General features: G+C 44.8%; 1 protein-coding gene across 5 annotated transcripts in view; it reads right to left on the bottom strand.

Moving 5' to 3' along the window:
• The window catches only part of mcf2l2 (MCF.2 cell line derived transforming sequence-like 2), a 331126-nt gene that overhangs the window by 53011 nt on the left and 257932 nt on the right, over positions 1–20183 (bottom strand). For all 5 annotated transcript variants that reach the window (XM_073041227.1, XM_073041231.1, XM_073041230.1 and 2 more), the window contains one exon: positions 14266–14375. In XM_073041227.1, the coding sequence (XP_072897328.1) occupies positions 14266–14375 (110 nt within the window). The remainder of the gene's footprint in view (positions 1–14265; positions 14376–20183) is intronic.

Raw genomic sequence — 20183 nt, 5'->3', positions numbered from 1 at the left:
AATATGAGTCAGCTGCACCTTTCCTCATTCCCTGTCACGACCACTGTTGAACTTGAAACCACTCGAGGTCATCAGTCGCCTAAACGCAGTGACACCCTTGCGCCAGTGTTCGCCTCGCGCTGCCGGCAAGAACCACTGATGCTACTGGCACGGAGCACGGCCGGCGGGAAGTGCCAATGCTACTGGCACGGAGCACGGCCGGCAGGAAGTGCCAATGCTACTGGCACAGAGCACGGCCGGCGAGAACCGCTGATGCTACTGGCACGGAGCACGGCCGGCGAGAAGTGCCAATGCTACTGGCACGGAGCACGGCCGGCGGGAAGTGCCAATGCTACTGGCACGGAGCACGGCCGGCAGGAAGTGCCAATGCTACTGGCACAGAGCACGGCCGGCGAGAACCGCTGATGCTACTGGCACAGAGCACGGCCGGCGAGAACCGCTGATGCTACTGGCACGGAGCACGGCCGGCGAGAAGTGCCAATGCTACTGGGACGGAGCACGGCCGGCAGGAACCGCTGATGCTACTGGCCCGGAGCACAGCCGGCGAGAAGTGCCAATGCTACTGGCACGGAGCACGGCCGGCGAGAAGTGCCAATGCTACTGGCACGGAGCACGGCCGGCAGGAACCGCTGATGCTACTGGCCCGGAGCACAGCCGGCGAGAAGTGCCAATGCTACTGACACGGAGCACGGCCGGCGAGAAGTGCCAATGCTACTGGCACGGAGCACGACCGGCGGGAAGTGCCAATGCTACTGGCACGGAGCACGGCCGGTGAGAACCGCTGATGCTACTGGCCCGGAGCACGGCCGGCGAGAAGTGCCAATGCTACTGGCATGGAGCACGGCCGGTGAGAAGTGCCAATGCTACTGGCACGGAGCACGGCTGGCGAGAAGTGCCAATGCTACTGGCACGGAGCACGGCCGGCGGGAACCGCTGATGCTACTGGCACAGAGCACGGCCGGCGGGAAGTACCAATGCTACTGGCACGGAGCACGGCCGGCGGGAACCGCTGATGCTACTGGCACGGGAGCACGGCCGGCGGGAAGTGCCAATGCTACTGGCACGGAGCACGGCCGGTGAGAACCACTGATGCTACTGGCACGGAGCACGGCTGGCGAGAAGTGCCAATGCTACTGGCACGGAGCGCGGCCGGCGGGAAGTGCCAATGCTACTGGCACGGAGCACGGCCGGTGAGAACCGCTGATGCTACTGGCACGGAGCACGGCTGGCGAGAAGTGCCAATGCTACTGGCACGGAGCACGGCCGGTGAGAACCGCTGATGCTACTGGCACGGAGCACGGCCGGCGGGAAGTGCCAATGCTACTGGCACGGAGCACGGCCGGCGAGAAGTGCCAATGCTACTGGCACGGAGCACGGCCGGCAGGAAGTGCCAATGCTACTGGCCGGGAGCACGGCCTGCGAGAACCGCTGATGCTACTGGCACGGAGCACGGCCGGCGAGAAGTGCCAATGCTACTGGCACGGAGCACGGCCAGCAGGAAGTGCCAATGCTACTGCCACGGAGCACGGCCGGTGAGAACCGCTGATACTACTGGCACGGAGCACGGCCGGTGAGAACCGCTGATGCTACTGGCACGGAGCACGGCTGGCGAGAAGTGCCAATGCTACTGGCACGGAGCACGGCCGGTGAGAACCGCTGATGCTACTGGCACGGAGCACGGCCGGTGAGAAGTGCCAATGCTACTGGCACGGAGCACGGCCGGCGGGAACCGCGAATGCTACTGGCACGGAGCACGGCCGGTGAGAAGTGCCAATGCTACTGGCACGGAGCACGGCCGGTGAGAAGTGCCAATGCTACTGGCACGGAGTACGGCCGGTGAGAACCGCTGATGCTACTGGCACGGAGCACTGCCGGCGAGAAGTGTCAATGCTACTGGCACGGAGCACGGCCGGTGAGAAGTGCCAATGCTACTGGCACGGAGCACGGCCGGCGGGAACCGCTGATGCTATTGGCACGGAGCACGGTCGGTGAGAAGTGCCAATGCTACTGGCACGGAGCACGGCCGGCAGGAACCGCTGATGCTACTGGCCCGGAGCACAGCCGGCGAGAAGTGTCAATGCTACTGGCACGGAGCACGGCCGGCGAGAACCGCAGATGCTACTGGCCCGGAGCACGGCCGGCGAGAAGTGCAAATGCTACTGGCATGGAGCACGGCCGGTGAGAAGTGCCAATGCTACTGGCCGGGAGCACGGCCGGCGGGAAGTGCCAATGCTACTGGCACGGAGCACGGCCGGCGGGAAGTGCCAATGCTACTGGCACGGAGCACGGCCGGCGGGAAGTGCCAATGCTACTGGCACGGAGCACGGCTGGCGAGAAGTGCCAATGCTACTGGCACGGAGCACGGCCGGCGAGAAGTGCCAATGCTACTGGCACGGAGCACGGCCGGCGGGAACCGCTGATGCTACTGGCACAGAGCACGGCCGGCGGGAAGTACCAATGCTACTGGCACGGAGCACGGCCAGCGGGAACCGCTGATGCTACTGGCACGGGAGCACGGCCGGCGGGAAGTGCCAATGCTACTGGCACGGGAGCACGGCTGGCGAGAAGTGCCAATGCTACTGGCACGGAGCGTGGCCGGCGGGAACCGCGGATGCTACTGGCATGGAGCACGGCCGGTGAGAAGTGCCAATGCTACTGGCACGGAGCACGGCCGGCGGGAACCGCTGATGCTACTGGCACGGGAGCACGGCCGGCGGGAAGTGCCAATGCTACTGGCACGGAGCACGGCCGGTGAGAAGTGCCAATGCTACTGGCACGGAGCACGGCCGGTGAGAAGTGCCAATGCTACTGGCACGGAGCACGGCCGGCGGGAAGTGCCAATGCTACTGGCACGGAGTACGGCCGGTGAGAACCGCTGATGCTACTGGCCGGGAGCAGTCCGGACCTGGAACATCTGTCGGTGAAGTGTCGTCCTTATTCTCTTTTAATCTTTTTATTAGTATTAAAAATATTATGAACAAAATACAATTAAAATATTAATAATGGATTACAAACATATAAACTCCCATTACACATGAAGGAATACATAAACAATGAATACAGTATAAGTAAGCTTTCCCAAACATAAACCATATAGTATATATATGAACAAGGTAAGTCTAGATATTCCATAACATATAATATAAAAAAAGAGAGAAAAAAAATAAATCTATATATGAAAGTTAACTAATCTACTAATCTAATATCTAAGAAAAAAAAACAAAAGAGGAAGAAAAAACTAAAAAAAAACTAAAAAAAAGAGAAGAAAAAAAAGGGCTGTTCGTAGTATCTCACAAGCATACATAAACATCAATGTCGTCAACTCCGATCCTCTCAACATACATACGATTAAAGCTGAAAAAACCAATAAGCCTGGCACAGGGCCATTACATCATATGAAAATATTGAATAAATGGTCTCCATATCTTTTCAAATTTAATAGAAGTATCAAATACAGCACTTCTAATTTTTTCTAAATTTAGACATAACATAGTATGAGAAAGCCAATGAAATACCGTGGGAGGATTAATTTCCTTCCAATTCAACAAAATAGATCTTCTAGCCATCAAAGTGAGAAAAGCAATCATTCGACAGGCGGAAGGAGATAAGTGAAGTGAGCCCATCATCGGTAAACCAAAAATTGCGGTAATAGGATGGGGTTGTAAATCAATGTTCAGTACCGCCGAAATAATATCAAAAATATCTTTCCAATATTTTTCCAAAATTGGACATGACCAAAATATATGAGTTAAAGACGCGATTTCTGATTGACATCTGTCACAAATAGGGTTTATATGAGAATAAAAATGAGCTAATTTATCCTTGGACATATGGGCCCTATGCACAACCTTAAATTGTATTAATGAATGTTTGGCACATATAGATGATGTATTAACTAATTGAAGAATTCTATCCCAATTCTCAATCGAAATAATAAGATTAAGCTCTCTTTCCCAATCATTTTTGGTCTTATCAAAGGGCACTGAACGTATCTTCATAATTATATTATAAAGTTTTGATATAAGCCCTTTTTGAAAAGGGTTTAATTCAAACAAACTCTCCAAAATATCTGAAGACACAAAATTTGGGAATGAAGGAAGTACCGTACTTAAAAAATGCCTAACCTGTAAGTATCTAAAAAAATGAAATCTAGGCAAATTATATTTATTTGCTAATTGCTCAAAAGACATAAAACAGTTGTCCAAAAATAAGTCAGAAAATCTTAATAATCCCTTAGTTTTCTAAGCCAAAAAAGCTTGATCTATAATTGAGAGGTGGAAAAAACAATTAGATACAATAGGACTATTTAACACGAATTGAGTCAACCCGAAAAATTTCCGAAATTGAAACCATATACGTAAGGTATATTTAACTATCGGGTTGTCGATTCGATTCGGCAATTTAGAAAGAGCAAAAGGGAGAGATGTCCCTAAAATAGAACCCAGAGCATAAGCAGATACCGATTTAGTTACCAAACTCACCCAATGAGGGCCAAAAGGACCATCCCATTCTTTCAACCAACATATCAAATATCTAATATTAACTGCCCAATAGTAAAATCTGAAATTGGGTAATGCCAACCCACCATCGTTCCTTGCCTTCTGTAAGTATATTTTACCTAACCTGGGATTTTTATTCTGCCATATATATGAGGAAATTTTTGAATCAACATTAGTAAAAAAGGATTTCGGAATAAAAATTGGTACCGCTTGAAAAATATATAAAAATTTAGGTAAAATAACCATCTTAATAGCATTAATCCTACCTATCAGAGACAAAGATAATGGTGACCACTTAGTAAACAAGCCTTTAATCTGATCAATTAAGGGTAGAAAATTAAACCTAAATAATTCTTTATGGTTTTTTGTAATTTTAATCCCTAAGTAAGTAAAAGAGTCTTTAACTAATTTAAACGGTAAAATACCATAGTTTGGGACCTGTCTATTCAAAGGAAACAATTCACTCTTATTAAGATTTAACTTATACCCAGAAAACTCACTAAATTGAGCCAACAATGATAAGACTGCTGGAATAGATTTCTCAGGGTTAGAGATGAATAATAATAAATCATCTGCGTATAAAGATACCTTATGAATATCTGTTCCACGATTAATACCCAAAATATCCTGTGATTCTCTGATGGCAATTGCCAAAGGTTCTAAAGCGATGTTAAATAGTAATGGACTAAGAGGACAACCTTGTCTAGTGCCCCGAAATAATCGAAAAAATGGAGATCTTTGATTATTAGTGTCGTCCTTATTATCTGCCACGGGAATTCATCTTGGTCATACTGACAGCGGCCTACATTCCCCCCCAGGCGGACGTGGAGTGTGCTGTGAATACACTGTATGCCAACATCGGTGAACCTGAGGCCAGGTATCCGGAGGCTTTGCTCATTACAGCCGGGGACTTTAACCAGGCCAACCTCAGAAAAGCGCTGCCAAAGTTATACCAACATGTCTCCTGCTCCACTAGAGGCCCGAATATACTTGACCACTGCTACACAGCAGTCAAGGATGCCTACCGTTCCGTCCAACGACCTCACTTCAGAAAATCGGACCATCAGGCCGAACTCCTCCTCCCGGCTTACAAACAGAAACTGAAGCGGGAGGTCACGGTGTCAAAAGTGGTGTCGCGTTGGACAGAGGAAACGGATGAAGTCCTCTGTGACTGCTTTGAATCGGTGGACTGGTTAGTATTCAAGGACTCGGCAGCTAACCTCGATGAGTATGCCTCAGCTGTCATGGACTTTATCTGGAAGTGCACAGAGGACTGTGTGTCTCGCAAGATGATCCTGGTATTCCCTAACCGGAAACCTTGGATGAATTATGAGGTCCAGTCCCTTTTGAAGGCTAGAGCTGTGGCTTTTGGGTCCGGGGATACCAGTCGTTACATGGAATCCAGGCGTGAACTCCAGAAAGCCATTAAGGGCACCAAGAGGCAATATCAAGCCAAGTTGGAAGCCCAGGCTAACCAGAGGGATGCCAGTAGACTACGGCAAGGTCTAAATGAGATCACTGGATGCAAAGAAAAGGCTGGGAATATCATTAACTGTAGCACTTCTCTTCCCGATGAACTTAACATATTCTACACAAGATTCCAACAGAAGAGGAGCGTCCCTCCCCCTCCGGATGAACCGGATCTGGTGGCATCGAGATTCATTGTCACCGAGGAAGACGTTAGAAGAGCCTTCCTGAAGATAAATCCAAGGAAGGCGACGGGCCCGGATGGTGTCCCGGGATGGGTTCTCCGGTCCTGTGCAAGCGAGCTAGCTGGAGTGTTTACTGACATCTTCAACTGCTCCCTGCTTCAGTCTAAGATCCTCTCGTGTTTTAAGAAGGCAACGATAATCCCGGTGCCGAAGAAAAGCAAGGTGGCATGCCTGAATGACTACCAACCTGTGGCTCTAACATCAATTGCTATGAAGTGCTTCGAGCGATTGGTTATGGCACACATCAACCATAGCCTACCGGTCAAACTCGACATTTTGCAATTCGCCTACCGGAGCAACAGGTCAACAGTAGATGCCATCTCTCTGGCACTACATTCCTCCTTAGAACACCTGGAGAATAAAGACCCATATGTAAGGCTCCTTTTTATCGACTACAGCTCTGCCTTTAATACCATCATTCCAAATAAACTGATTCCTAAGCTCCGGACCCTGGGTCTTAGCACTCAGATCTGCAGCTGGATCTTCAACTTCCTCACAGACAGGACCCAGGCTGTAAAGATAGGGGACAAGCTCTCCTCTACAATCACTCTGAGCACCGGTGCCCCACAAGGCTGTGTACTCAGCCCCCTGCTATACTCACTGTACACCCATGATTGTGTAGCCAAGTTTCCATTGAACTCAATATATAAGTTTGCTGATGACACCATAATTGTAGGCCGTATCTTGGGTAATGATGAGTCTGAGTACAGAGAGGAAATTAAGAACCTAGTTGCATGGTGTGAAGACAATAACCTATCCCTCAACGTCAGCAAGATGAAGGAATTGGTTGTTGACTTCAGAAAGAGTAGCGGACCGCACGACCCCATCTACATCGGTGGTGCGCAGGTGGAACAGGTCAAAAGCTTTAAGTCCCTCGGGGTGAATATCACAAATGACCTGACTTGGTCTATCCAAGCAGAGTCCACTGCCAAGAAGGCCCACCAGTGCCTTTACTTCCTGAGAAAGCTGAAGAAATTCGGCCTTTTCCCTAAAACCCTCACTAATTTTTATAGGTGCACCGTAGAAAGCGTTCTTCTAGGGTGCATCACAACCTGGTATGGAAGTTGTCCTGTCCAAGACCGGAAGAAGCCGCAGAAGATCATGAACATAGCCCAGCACATCACACAAACCAATCTTCCATCCTTGGACTCACGTTACACCACACGCTGTCGGAGCAGTGCTGCCAGGTTAATCAAGGATAAGTCCTACCCAGCCAACACACTTTTTGTCCCTCTTCCCTCCGGGAGAAGGTTCAGGAGCATGAAGATACGTACGGCCAGATTTGGGAACAGCTTCTTTCCGACTGTGATAAGACTGCTGAACAGATCCTGACCCGGATCTGGGCTGTACCTTCCAAATATCTGGACCTGACTTGCACTACCGTACTTTCCCTTTTCTATTTTCTAATTATGATCTATAATTTAAATTTTTATTATATTTACTTTGATTTGTACTTCATGGAGCGTGAAGCGTAGAAACAAATATCACTATGATGATGGTACACTCTAGTATCAATTGTTTGGTAACAATAAAGTATTTGTATTAAGTATTTGTATATACCACACATCTAGATCTTCAATCTCCCTCTCAGGGTTGGGAACCGGCCTAACCTCTCCTGCTGTGGGCCCTGTAGTCGCTCTGCATTTCCGCAGAGTCCTCTTACTAGGTGTAGGCTCCAAGTTGTGCTCTGGGCTTACCTGCACCTCTTGTCCTAGGCAGGAAATAGTTCCGATAGAGAATCTTGACAGGCCCGTTCCCATTGTCTGGTTTCACCCGGAAAACTGGTAGGTTTGGCATTTGACTCTCCACCACATAGGGCTTATCCGTCCAATGGTCTGCCAACTTATGTTTCCCAGGTAGCCCCAAATTCCTTATGAGGACCCAATCATAGCTCCTCTTATTTCCTTGATTCTGCTTGGCAGCCGCGACCCCAGCTAATTCATAAGCCCTTTTCAGCTCCCTTCTCATGTCAGACACATACTTCAGATAAGGCTTCGGTGGTAAGTCGCCCTCATCAGTCCTGAAACAAAGGTCAATGGGCAACCTCGCCTCACGCCCGAACATCAGATAGTATGGCGAGTACCTGGTAGCTTCATTTTGGATACAGTTGTAACTGTGAACCAGATGCCCAATATGTCAACCACCTGCTCTTCTTGCTGATCTCCAAGATCCCGAGCATGTCTAGCAAGGTCCAATTAAACTTCTTGGGCTGGGGATCACCCTGTGGATGATGGGGTGTGGTCCTTGACTTAAAGACTCCAAGCATGCCCAGTAACTCATGGATGAGTCTGCCCTCGAAATCCCATCCCTAATCCCTATGTATCTGCCAGGGGAGGCCAAAATAAATGAAATACTTCTCCCATAGGAAAAGCCTGTGCATATCTGGTGTAGTGGTCCGTGATGATTAAGACATTCGCCGTATTGCTGGCATCAGGTTGTATTGACAGGAAATCCACGCACACCAGGTCCGGGGGACCCACACTCTGCAAGTGAGACAATGGAGCTGCCCGCAGCATCTTCCGCCGTATGCATCGAATACACGACTTGCAGTATTCTTCGACTTCTGACTTCATCCGGGGGCAGTGAAACCGGTCTCTGAGCAATCCATAGGTCTTTTCCATCCCCTAATCCAGAATCATCATGATGTGACTTCAATGCCATCCTCCAATACTTCTCGGGCAGAACCAGCTGGCAAAGCCGGGGTCGGTCTGGGGGTGATGTGACCTGGTATAAGATCTGGTTCCGCAACTCCAACCGAGGCCATTCTCTCAGTAATGGAGGCACTGCTGCGTGTTTTGTCTTCTCTGCCTGAGCCATGTCTCCCTTTTAGACCGCTGACCAAATGATACCAATCGCCGGGCTGACTCACTGAGCAGCTGCCACTTCCCCAGAACTCAATTCCGGCAGCTGATTTGTCTTCAGAACAGTCAGGTTACAGTAAACTTGGGGAATGGCGTCACCAGAAGCTGCCAATTGATCCACTGCTCGATCCGGCCCCTCCTTTCCCTCTGCCTTCACAGTGATGGCAAACTGACACATGGCCTTCACCCCAGGGGCAGGAACATTCTCCCACTCCTCATCTCTGACCAGTCCCTCATGCGCCCGTCAGGGCAAAGCATCCGCATCAATGTTCCGGCTCCCCGGCCGGTACTTCAGGCTGAAATCATAGACAGACAACGCTGCCAACCACCGATGGCCTGTGGCATCCAGTTTCACTGAGGTCAGGATATAAGTCAAGGGGTTGTTTTCCATTCTCACCTCAAACTTGGTCTCGTAGGGGTAGTCACTCAGCTTATCCACCACCGCCCATTGCAATGCCAGAAATTCCAACTTGTGCGTGGGATAGCTTTCTCGGAGGGCGACAGACTCCAGCTGACAAATGCAACAGGCCTCAACCCAGTGCCCTGATTCTGAAACAGGATGCCCCCTTAAACCCTCTCAGCAGGTATCCGTGTGCAGTACGTACGGCAGTCGGGATTCCGGAAAAGCCAGCACCGGTTGTAAAACAAACAGTACAACAACGTGACCTGTGACCTGGTGTTGAGTATGGCTTTAGCATAAATACCCTCTGTTTGTAGCGACACACTGGAGCATGGACCCACTAAGCCTTCAGGAACAGGGTCTTTCACTTTCGGGGAGGGTGGGGGGGGGTCCTTGGTACATTGCTGGGAACGTGCTCCCCCAGAGACACCAGGCCATTCCCTCACTGGGTCCCCTCTAAGTCTTCCCAGCGACTCTCTCTGCTGAGGTACCCGGGGGCTCACTCTCCTTCTGGCGTGACACTTGCTGCCAGCAGCCCTCCACATTGTTCGTCCCCTTGGGGAATCCGCCCCCCACCCCCATCAGCTCCATCATATGGGGGGGGGGGGTCACACCCGCTGATAACAGCTGACGTATCTCGGTTCTCAACTCAGCCACAATCTCCTCTACCGCTCCCCGGGGTCACTTCACCACAGCGGACCACTACCGAGGACTGTACCCTGCTGACTGAGTCCTCCCGTGCCTCTGCCACGTTCTTCTCTTCCCGTACCTCTCTGATCAGCTCAACAAAAGATGGAGGGGGGCGCGTCTTACGAGACTGTCGGAGACCCCAAGCAATCAGGTCATGGGACTGGGCACTCCTGACTATCTGGTCCATTCTTAACTGACCCACCTCAGCCACCTGAATGACCCCTCTGTGCCGCAGGCAATTTAGCTGCCTCTCTGGCCAAAAAATAAAAGCAGAAAGCTTCTCCCCCTTCTCTTGACGCATGTTCTGAAACCCCACCATGAGCTCCTTTGGGCTTCCTGTCGTGCCAAAGGCATTGTCTTGCATTTATTTGACAGATGTCGCTACGGGATACCACAACCTGACGGCTCTCATGCCCGCCCACTCAAACTCTCAACCAATCCCTGTCGCTTTACGTCATCAGAGCACTGCCACTCATCTAACAACTGAGCTCCGCGCAAGTCTCATACTGCTCTTCCCCTTTAGGGGTGGGCGTTGTTCCAGAGAACAGGCGGAGCCTACCATAGCTGGGACTTTGAACCTGAGCATTTCCATTTATTTGCCAGAGTGGTAAGGACGGATACTAACTCAGAATTCTGACCCTTCACTGGGGGACGGGGACTAATTAGACATTCTAAATCCGACCACTCTTTCCCCTCACTTCTCAGAAACAATAAAACCCTGTCTTTGAAATCTCTGCCCCCAGCTACCACTATGTCAGCGCTTGTCTACATTAAAATGAGAGCTGCATCCACCGTTTTATCAAACCTCCACCCACAATCGCAACTTTAACTACTTAACAGGCAAATTAACAATTCATCCAGAGTACAAATATCTACCCCACTGGTCCAATGCTCAGAGTAATCACACAGTACAACAAAATCAATCCTGGACGAGCCCCTACAATTGTAACTCTCGGTTCGACTAGCGGCTTAATCTAGGGGAAGACAGCTCTCAGCCCAGCCAAACTTAAGAAATCTTGTTTAGGTGAATGCTGCGCAATGTGCCCGTAACAAATCAGTACCATGAAATAACAAACAGTACACAATATGAAATTAAACGATTGAGCCTTATAATTCTTAATTTGACTATATGGTTAGTAAAGAAACAAAAAAAAAGGGCCCATTCTCATGAAACAGTCTAATATGCAACGTTGGAGCTCACTGATAAGGACGTTCATCCACCATCAACCTCCTCCGAGTGTCACTGACCTTCGGACCCCCACTCCAATTCCACTCCATCCAGTGGTCTACCAACCTCTCTTCATTCACGTCTTCTCTCCTCATCTCTCCCCAGCAAAAGACCGTGAAATTCCTGTTCCCAGACCCACAAGAATGAACAATATCCCTCTCATTGGAAAGCTCCCTCTTTCCAAAGCCTCGTTATCTCTTGTCATAACCCAAACATTGCTGCTACAGAGAAACCATTACATTAGCAGTGAAACCCTACAGCGTGTTACACAAATATTAAGTAAGCTTATAATTATCTTTATGTTTTGTTATTTTTATTTTAATTCAAAACACAGGTTAAGCATTTTTAGTTCCACTGATGTTTGTTAAATTAATTAGTGTAATGTCTAATTTTTAATTGCTCATTTGCAGTTAATCAGTATCACATCATCTGATAGTCTAAGGTAGATTTTCATCCTCAATGTAATGTGTAAGGGGAAACATCTGTTTCCTATTATAGAACACCTATTTCCATTTAATAGCTTTTAACAAAATAAAAATCATGAAGGTTTCAAAGGAATGCAGTCTGCCTTGCCACGTCACAATCCAGACAGTGAAAACAAAACCCTGCACATTGTCAATTCTAAGAGCGCTCACAAAGCTTTATCATTTCTAGTACATTAAACAGTAACTTGTTTTATTTCACTAAATACATATTTGCAGAGGCAAACTGCAGCTTTGTATTTGCTGAGTTCAATGTGGTTGGATGACAGCAGTGGCTGAAGAGAGGAAAATGCTCAACTACATGGCATAGTTATTGTCTGTATCTCACAACCACTACAAACGGGATTAACAGAAAAGCCACAATGATGATGACTGGCTACACTCTGCATATTTTGCAGTCGCCTGTACATAGTTCTCGGGTTTGTCTTAATTTGATCTTTCCATATATAGACTTTGCAATGATGGCCAAAATAAGTCCTACTAACAAAATGATGGTAAAGAAATCTTTGACAGGCAGCTCAGCCTGGAAGTGATCATCAGACTAGACTCTGCACCATCAATTCAGGAAGTTGCTGTGAGCATATTTTCTACTGTGCATTGGAGTATACGCCTAAAACCACTAACAGCTGTTAGCAAGCTTACTGTGCTCACAAAATCATTTTGTAAATCTTGAATTTGCTGGCAGTTACACATACAATGGATGGCAATTATATGCAAAACCGCCAACACCTCCCTGCAAAATCCATCCTGTTGATTTTGCTTGTAATCAGGAACAATTCTTTGCGCCATGAACATACGCTGAATTAGAGCGACTCCGAGATTGGCAGATTTGGGACTTAGAATATTCATGATGGCATTGCGGTCTGTGACGGAGTGCACAGGCAGATCAAAGGAAATGCTTTTGCACCCAGAGGATGGTCTGTGGTTGGTTCCCCAGCAGCCACTTCCCTATTTCATACCCACCGACCTCATATATTCACAATGAAGTACCGTGTACTAAATGTCGGCTGATAAACAGGAAACTTGATTAAGATGCTTTTTGTGGATTCAGATATCCAGTTCCGACCAATAAATTAAACGGTTCATTATTTGAGCAGTGAAAATGGGAAATATAAGCATGTCAATTAAGCAGTCTCAATTTTTGTTGAGTCAGAAATTCTTTGTTAGAGTCATAGAGTCACACAGCGCATAAAAAGGCCTTTCAACCCATTGAGTCTATACTAACCACCAGGCACCCATTAACACAAATCCCATTTTATTCTCCCTATATACTCAACAGCTTTACCCAGATTCTACTACTCATCTACTTACAGGAGCAACTTACAGTGGAAAATGAACCAAACGACCAACATGTCTTGGAACCTGGGGGGGTGGGGTGGGGGAAGCAGAGCAGCTGAGAGAATCCCATGTGGCCATACAAAAAAAAAGTATGAACTCCACACAGACCATCAGAACTCCAGACTGAACCTGGGTCACTGGTGCTGAGAAGCAGCAGTTCTGCCACAATAACCTAATCACTCAAGTACTATGGTTCAGTACACATTCACACTGCCAATTTTCCACTGGGAAAAGGGTTGTGCAAAGCATTTTGTTGAGTATACTCTGAATAAACCAATGCAGTAGCTCGCTTTTAAATGCCATTTCTACCATTGAGTGTAGAATGAACCATTGTCCCTGAAAATTAAAAAAATTACAAGAAAGTACATAAACAGTCAATACTTTAACCATAAGCAGCTGCCATTACATTCCACAATTCACTCCAGTGAAATGTGTTGAAGTGATAATGATATGAAGGGTAAACTCATGGGTTAACTTGTTCCAATCATTCCAGGAAGAAAGGTAGGATACTGTATCTGAGTTTTCTTAGCTTAATCCCAGAAGTAATAGAATTAAACAAAATAAGGTTCATCTGAAAGTTCAAAATTCAATAATGGTGCTGAACGTAGAACAGTCTAAAAGTTTGCAAGTTAAGATTTACAGGATGCAAACACGCATATTCTCAACGAAACTAGAGGCCATTTGGCTCATTGTGCAACCTATTCTCTCTCATTAATCTCCCTTGACCCTCCTGCCACCAGTGTGCACTGGGATAAATATACAGTGAACCTACCAGCATATGTTAGGATACGGAAGGAAGTGGTGGGGTTGGGGATGGGGTAATGCACAGTCACCCAGAGAGTACGCAGATTCCAAGCAGACAGCAGCTGAGGTTGTGTGCCATCCATTCATCTGCTAAGTAATTACCTGATGAACTTTCAGGTCTAGATTTGAAATTCTGCATCTCTCTCCGCAACCCCCCCCCCCCCCCCACCATTTACTTACAGCAGTTCAAAGTTATTCAAACTCTGGATAACTTCCACGATAATTAAAATGAAACATGTAAAATGTATTACCTCTCTTTTGTCTGTTATTGAAGCTGCAGTTCTCTTGTTGCTTGTTTAGTTCTGAACTGGACGTTTCGCCCTTGTTGTCTTGTTGCTGTAAAGATGATTTCCTCATGTATCTGTGAGAAAGAAGTATGTAACTTACTGAAAGCTGAATGTTGTAATGTCTGTAAATAGGATTAAAGATGGTCATTACAACTGAATTTGCAAGCTCATCGGGTATTCTGTTCTCCGTTCTCTGGCCCTGTCATCCTGATATTTGGGAATTTGAAAGGTACTGACCCCGCTGGACTGACACACCCATTCACTAGGACAGGCCTGTTTACATGATGAGGCTGAGATTCACAGGCACTACCCTGGTCAATTGCATTCGGTGCTTGCAATGTGGCTTTCTCTACACTGGCAAGACCAAGACTAGGCGACTGTCTTGCAGTGCACCTACACTCTGCAACGACCACCTTGAGCTGCGGGTTGTACGTCACTTCAACACCCCCACCTTCCTACCCCCAGACCAATCTGTTTGTCTACAGCCTCCTCCACTGCCATGGTGAGGCTCAGCACAACTGAGAAGAACAACACTACATATTCCACTTCTGCAATCTGCAACACAATGGTATGAGCACCCAATACCTACAGGCCCCTGTCTTTATATTTACCCCTACCTACCCTCTCCCACCAGACTATATTTTTCACTTACCTGTTTCCACCTATCAGCCTTTGTCTCAACATTTCACCTCTTCCCCCCCCAACCCACCACCTAGCTCCATCTGCATATTACCCCCTCTTCACCTCCACCCTTATCTGGTTTTACCCATCACCTAAAAAGACCCTACCCTTCTATATAATAGCCCAATCTCTAAAAGAGTCTCAGTTCCAATGCAGGAATTTGACCCAAAATGCCAACCAGCCCACAGACGTTGTTTGATTTGCAAGATTCTTCCAGCAGTTTGTTATTTGATCCAGATTCCAGCATCTGCAGTCTCTGCTTACATATAGATTACCACCGGACTCCTATGGCAGTTCGTTGTTTTATAGGATACCTGGTAATTTGAGCATTGGCTTCAGTAAATTGCACCTCACCACTCACTCCAAAACATATATAATTCTGAGAGGAATATAGCATCCTCAAAAATTCTGCTAGGAATTATAATATTCTTCAAGGCATGGAATGCAGATTTACATCTGACATTTCACGGGTTCAAAATACAAGGTTATTTTCAAGTGGAAAAGACTAGAGAACTCATGGACGAATGAGAACATCTCTGCTCAAATAAATAATGTTGGTCTTATATTTAAAACAGAAATGAGGAGGAATCTCGTTAGCCAGAGGAGGGTGAATTTGTGGAATTCATTGCCACAGACGACTGTGGAGGCCCAAGAGACTGGGTATTTTTAAAGCAGAGGCTGATAGAATTCTTGATTAGTCAGCGCATCCAGGATTACAGGGAGAAGGCGGAGAAGGCAGAGAAATGCAGTTAAGGGGGATGGTAAATCAGCCATGATGGAATGGTGGGCAATGGGTCCCCAAATCCTAAGAACTTTCTACAGGGGCACAATTGACAGCATCCGGACTGGCTGCATCACTGCCTGGTATGGGACACGGTACCTCCCTTAATCGGACTCTGCAGAGAGTGGTGCAGACAGCCCAGCACATCTGTAGTTGTGAACTTACCACGGTTCAGGACACTTACAAAGACAGGTGTGTAAAAAGGGCCCGAAGGATCACTGGGGACCCAAGTCATCCCAACCACAAATTGTTCCAGCTGCTACCATCCGGGAAACGGTACCACAGCATAAAAACCAGGACCAACAGGCTCAGGGACAGCTTCTTCCACCAGGCCATCAGACTGATTAACTCACACTGATTTGAGTGTATTTCTATATTATATTGACTGTTCTATTTATTATAAATTATTATAAATTACTACGATTGCACATTTAGACAGAGATGTAACGTAAAGATTTTTACTCCTCATGTATGTGAAGGGTGTAAGAAATAAAGTCAATTCAATTCAATGATCTAGGAACAGCTTCTTCCTCTCTGCCATCTGATTTCTGAATGGACATTGAACCCATGAACATGACCTCACCACTTTTTAAAATTCCTATTCTTGCACTACTTCATTTAATATGTATATTTACTGTAGTTCATTGTTCTCCTGGTATTACGTATTGCATTGTACTACTGCCACAGAGACCACAAAAATCGTGACATATGCCAGTGATATAAAACCTGATTCTGATTTGAAAACAATTTAAGGTAAACAGCAATACATAATATACAAGTAATTTGCATCTTATATCAAGTTGAGGTACAGGAAACCATCCACTTAATTTCTTTGTAATTTTTTTTATTGAAGTTCATCATCAAACATTTCCATAAGATGTATTTCAGACATTGTACATATATATCATATAATCATATATGTCACAAATCTCCACATAGTCTTTATCTGAGGTATCCACTTATAGAAAAGAGTGGAAGGAAAGAACTATGTACAAGTAGGGGGTGATCTCCTTTTTTACAACGTATTCATTGATTTGTGAGAATAAAATCAGGCCTATAAGATATTATGTAGTTAAACCATTTTCCCCAGTATGAATCAAATTGCTCCAGCTTATGGTTAACAGATGCTGTTATCTTCTCTATTTTGTAAATGCCCATTGTAATTTCCATCCATGTATTTAATGTCGGACTCTCCTGTGATAACCATTTCCTAGTAAGAGTCTTTTTACCAGCCACCAACAGTATATTCATTAAATATTTATCTCTTTTCAACCATTCTTGAGGTATATATCCAAAATGTATGGTCTTACTCTCTAAGGGTATTTCATATTTAAAGATGTCTTGTAGGGCATTGTGTATCCCCCTCCAATAGTCTTTGATAACAGGGCAGTCCCAAAAAATATGATAATGATTTGCATTTTGATTTCCACAATTTCTCCAGCAAACAGGGAGGTTACTATCATAATGAGATTTCTGAGAGGGTGTAATAAAATATCTTATCAAGTTTTTCCATCCAAACTCCCTCCATTTCTGTGAACTGGTACACTTCCATTGATACCTCCATATTATTGTCCATTCTTCCTCAGATATAATTATCCCTCCTTCTTTCTCCCATTTTGTTTTAATGTATGAAGTCGAATGTGTTTTAAGATTTGACAAACCCTTATACATACTTGAAATGATTCTACTACCATTCTCTGAATTTTATGCTTTTCTAAATAGCTCCATCAAGCATGTAATTGCCTTGATTACATTTTTAAGTGTCCTATTAACATACTGTTGCATCTGTAAATACCAAAAAAAATTTGCTTTTCTAATAAGTGTTTCTCTTTAAGCATTTCAAAACTAAGCAGTGTTCCTTCTTTCATTATATTACAAAGAACTGTTATTCCTTTAGCTGTCCAGTCTTTAAATCTAGCATCCAGTTTATTCGGTGTAAAATCCGAGTCATATGCACACCATTTAAGAATTGCAATATCTCCCTCTAGATTATATTCTTTTATAGTAGTTTTCCATATCTTAAGAGTCAATTTCACCCATGGGTTATCAATAGTATTTATGTACCTTTGTAGGTTGTTATCAGCCAAAATTGCTTGTATGGGGATGGGAAGTACCCGCTCCTCAATGTTTTTCCATTGAGCGTCATATGATGGGTTGCACCAACATATCACAACTCTCAACTGTGCTGCAAAATAATAATCTCTAAGAGAAGGTAGGCCCCAATCCCCCTTTCTCCTTTGCTAATTGCAAAGTTTTGAAATGAACTCTAAGCCTTTTACCTTGCCAAATATACCTTGATAACATCTTGTTCCATTCATTGAATTGATTTTGATTAATCTCTATTGGTAGGGTCTGAAAGAGATATAACAGTCTGGGCAGTATATTCATTTTAATAGACTCAATCCTTGAACGAGACTGAAAAAAGGTATCAGGTTCTATCTTGCCATATCTTCCTTAATTTTTTTTATATAAAGGCTGATAATTGCATTCTGATAATTTTGCCAAATCTTTTGGCATAATGATGCCCAGATATTTGAAAGACTCTGTTTGCTATGCCCAGGGATATCTACTTTCAATTTATCTTGGTGGGCTATAGTTATACGAAAGTAACTGGGTTTTATCTATTTTGACCTTGTATCCTGATAATTGACCATATTGTTCAAAGGATTCCATCAATTTAAGTAAAGAGTATGTTGGTTGCCCTAGATAGATCAAAATGTCATCCACGTAACAAGTCAATTTATGCTCTGTCCCTTTAATAGTAATTCCCCTGACATCTTCATTTTGTCTGATGTATTGAGCCAATGGTTCCAGATATAATGCGAGGAGTAGCAGTGACCATGCACAATCCTGTCTCGTGCCCCTTTCTAGGGTAAGACTATTTGATAAATATCCATTGATCTTAATCCTAGCAGTAGGGTTGTCATATAGTGTGTATAGTTTTAATAATTGTGTTTTGGAAACCAAATCTATGTAAAACACTGTAAAGAAAATTCCAATTAACCAAATCAAATGCCTTTTCAGCATCTACACTTATCACTATTACTTCTATTTTACTTTGTTGTATATGATCCATAATGTGGAGTGTCCTTCGTATATTGTCTTATGTTTGGCGTTGTCGTATAAAACCTGTCTGATCGTTACGTATCAGTATGGGTAGAAACTCTTCTAATCGTTTGGCCATGATGGAGGTAAATAATCTATAATCTACATTAACAAAGGATATTGGTCTAAATGACCCGCATTCCATTTTATCCTTGCCTTCTTTCGGTATAGCTGAGATTATCGCTTCCTTCCAACTGGGTAGCATTTGTGCCTTTTTTTAGGTGTTCAGTGTGGGGAGTAAAACAGGAATTAACTCATTTTTAAATTCTTTGCACCACTCTGCCATATATCCATCTGATCCTGGTGACTTGCTTAATTTAAGCCTACTAATTGCAGCTTTTAATTCTTCAGTTATGTCAGCAGTCATCATTCTATTTTGTTCTTCGCCTAAAGTGGGTAATTCTAGAGAATTCAGGAAGGTGTCAATTTAGGTTATGCTTCCTCCGGCACTTTGGAATATCAACTTTTGTAAAACACTTCAAAAGCTTCTTGAATTTCACTCAGCTTATTTTTTTAATCATTTTTGTTCTTGGATCCCTAATTCTATGAATTGTATTTTCTGCTTTTTTTTCAGTTTCCATGCCAGTATTTTCATAGACTTAGATCCACTTTCATAATGTCTCTGTTTCAGAAATATTAATTTTTTCTTGATTTCTTGCATAGCCAAATATTAATTTCATTCCTAATTTTTTTAAATTTCCTCTAATGTATCCTATGCCAAATTCAGTTTGTGTTTCTTCTCTAGTTCCTTCAGCCTATTTTGTGATTCCTCTAATGTTTTATTCCTTATTTTTTTCTTATATGAAGATATCACTATAATTTTCCCTCTTAAAACAGCCTTCAGAGTATCCCATAAAATGGGAGGTGAAACGTCTCCATTATCATTGAATTCTAAGTAGAGACCAATTTCTTTTTTAATTTGTTCCTTAAAGTATGGATCATTGAGTAGACTTGAATTTAGTTTCCAAATAGTATTCTTTGGTTGTAGGTCAAAATCAACAGATAAATATATAGGTGCATGGTCACTTACATCTATTGTCCCAATTCCACAGGTGTTTAATTTGTCTTTGACTTTTCCAAATGTTATGAAATAGTCTATTCTTGTATATACAGAATGGGGAGCAGAATAATGAGTATAATCCCTTCTGTTGGGGAAAAGGTCCCTCAATATATTAATTAGACCAACATCCTCAAAAAGTGTATTAACCTTCTTATGTAAGGATTTTGTTTCATAGGTTTTTCTATTGGAAGAGTCTAACTTTGGTTGTAATTGTAAATTTAGGTCTCCCCCACATATCAGGCAACCTTCTGTTTC

The sequence above is a fragment of the Hemitrygon akajei genome, chromosome 3, assembly GCF_048418815.1.
Source record: "Hemitrygon akajei chromosome 3, sHemAka1.3, whole genome shotgun sequence".
NCBI classification, from domain to species: Eukaryota; Metazoa; Chordata; class Chondrichthyes; order Myliobatiformes; family Dasyatidae; genus Hemitrygon; species Hemitrygon akajei.
This window is presented reverse-complemented; position numbering and strand designations above follow the sequence as displayed.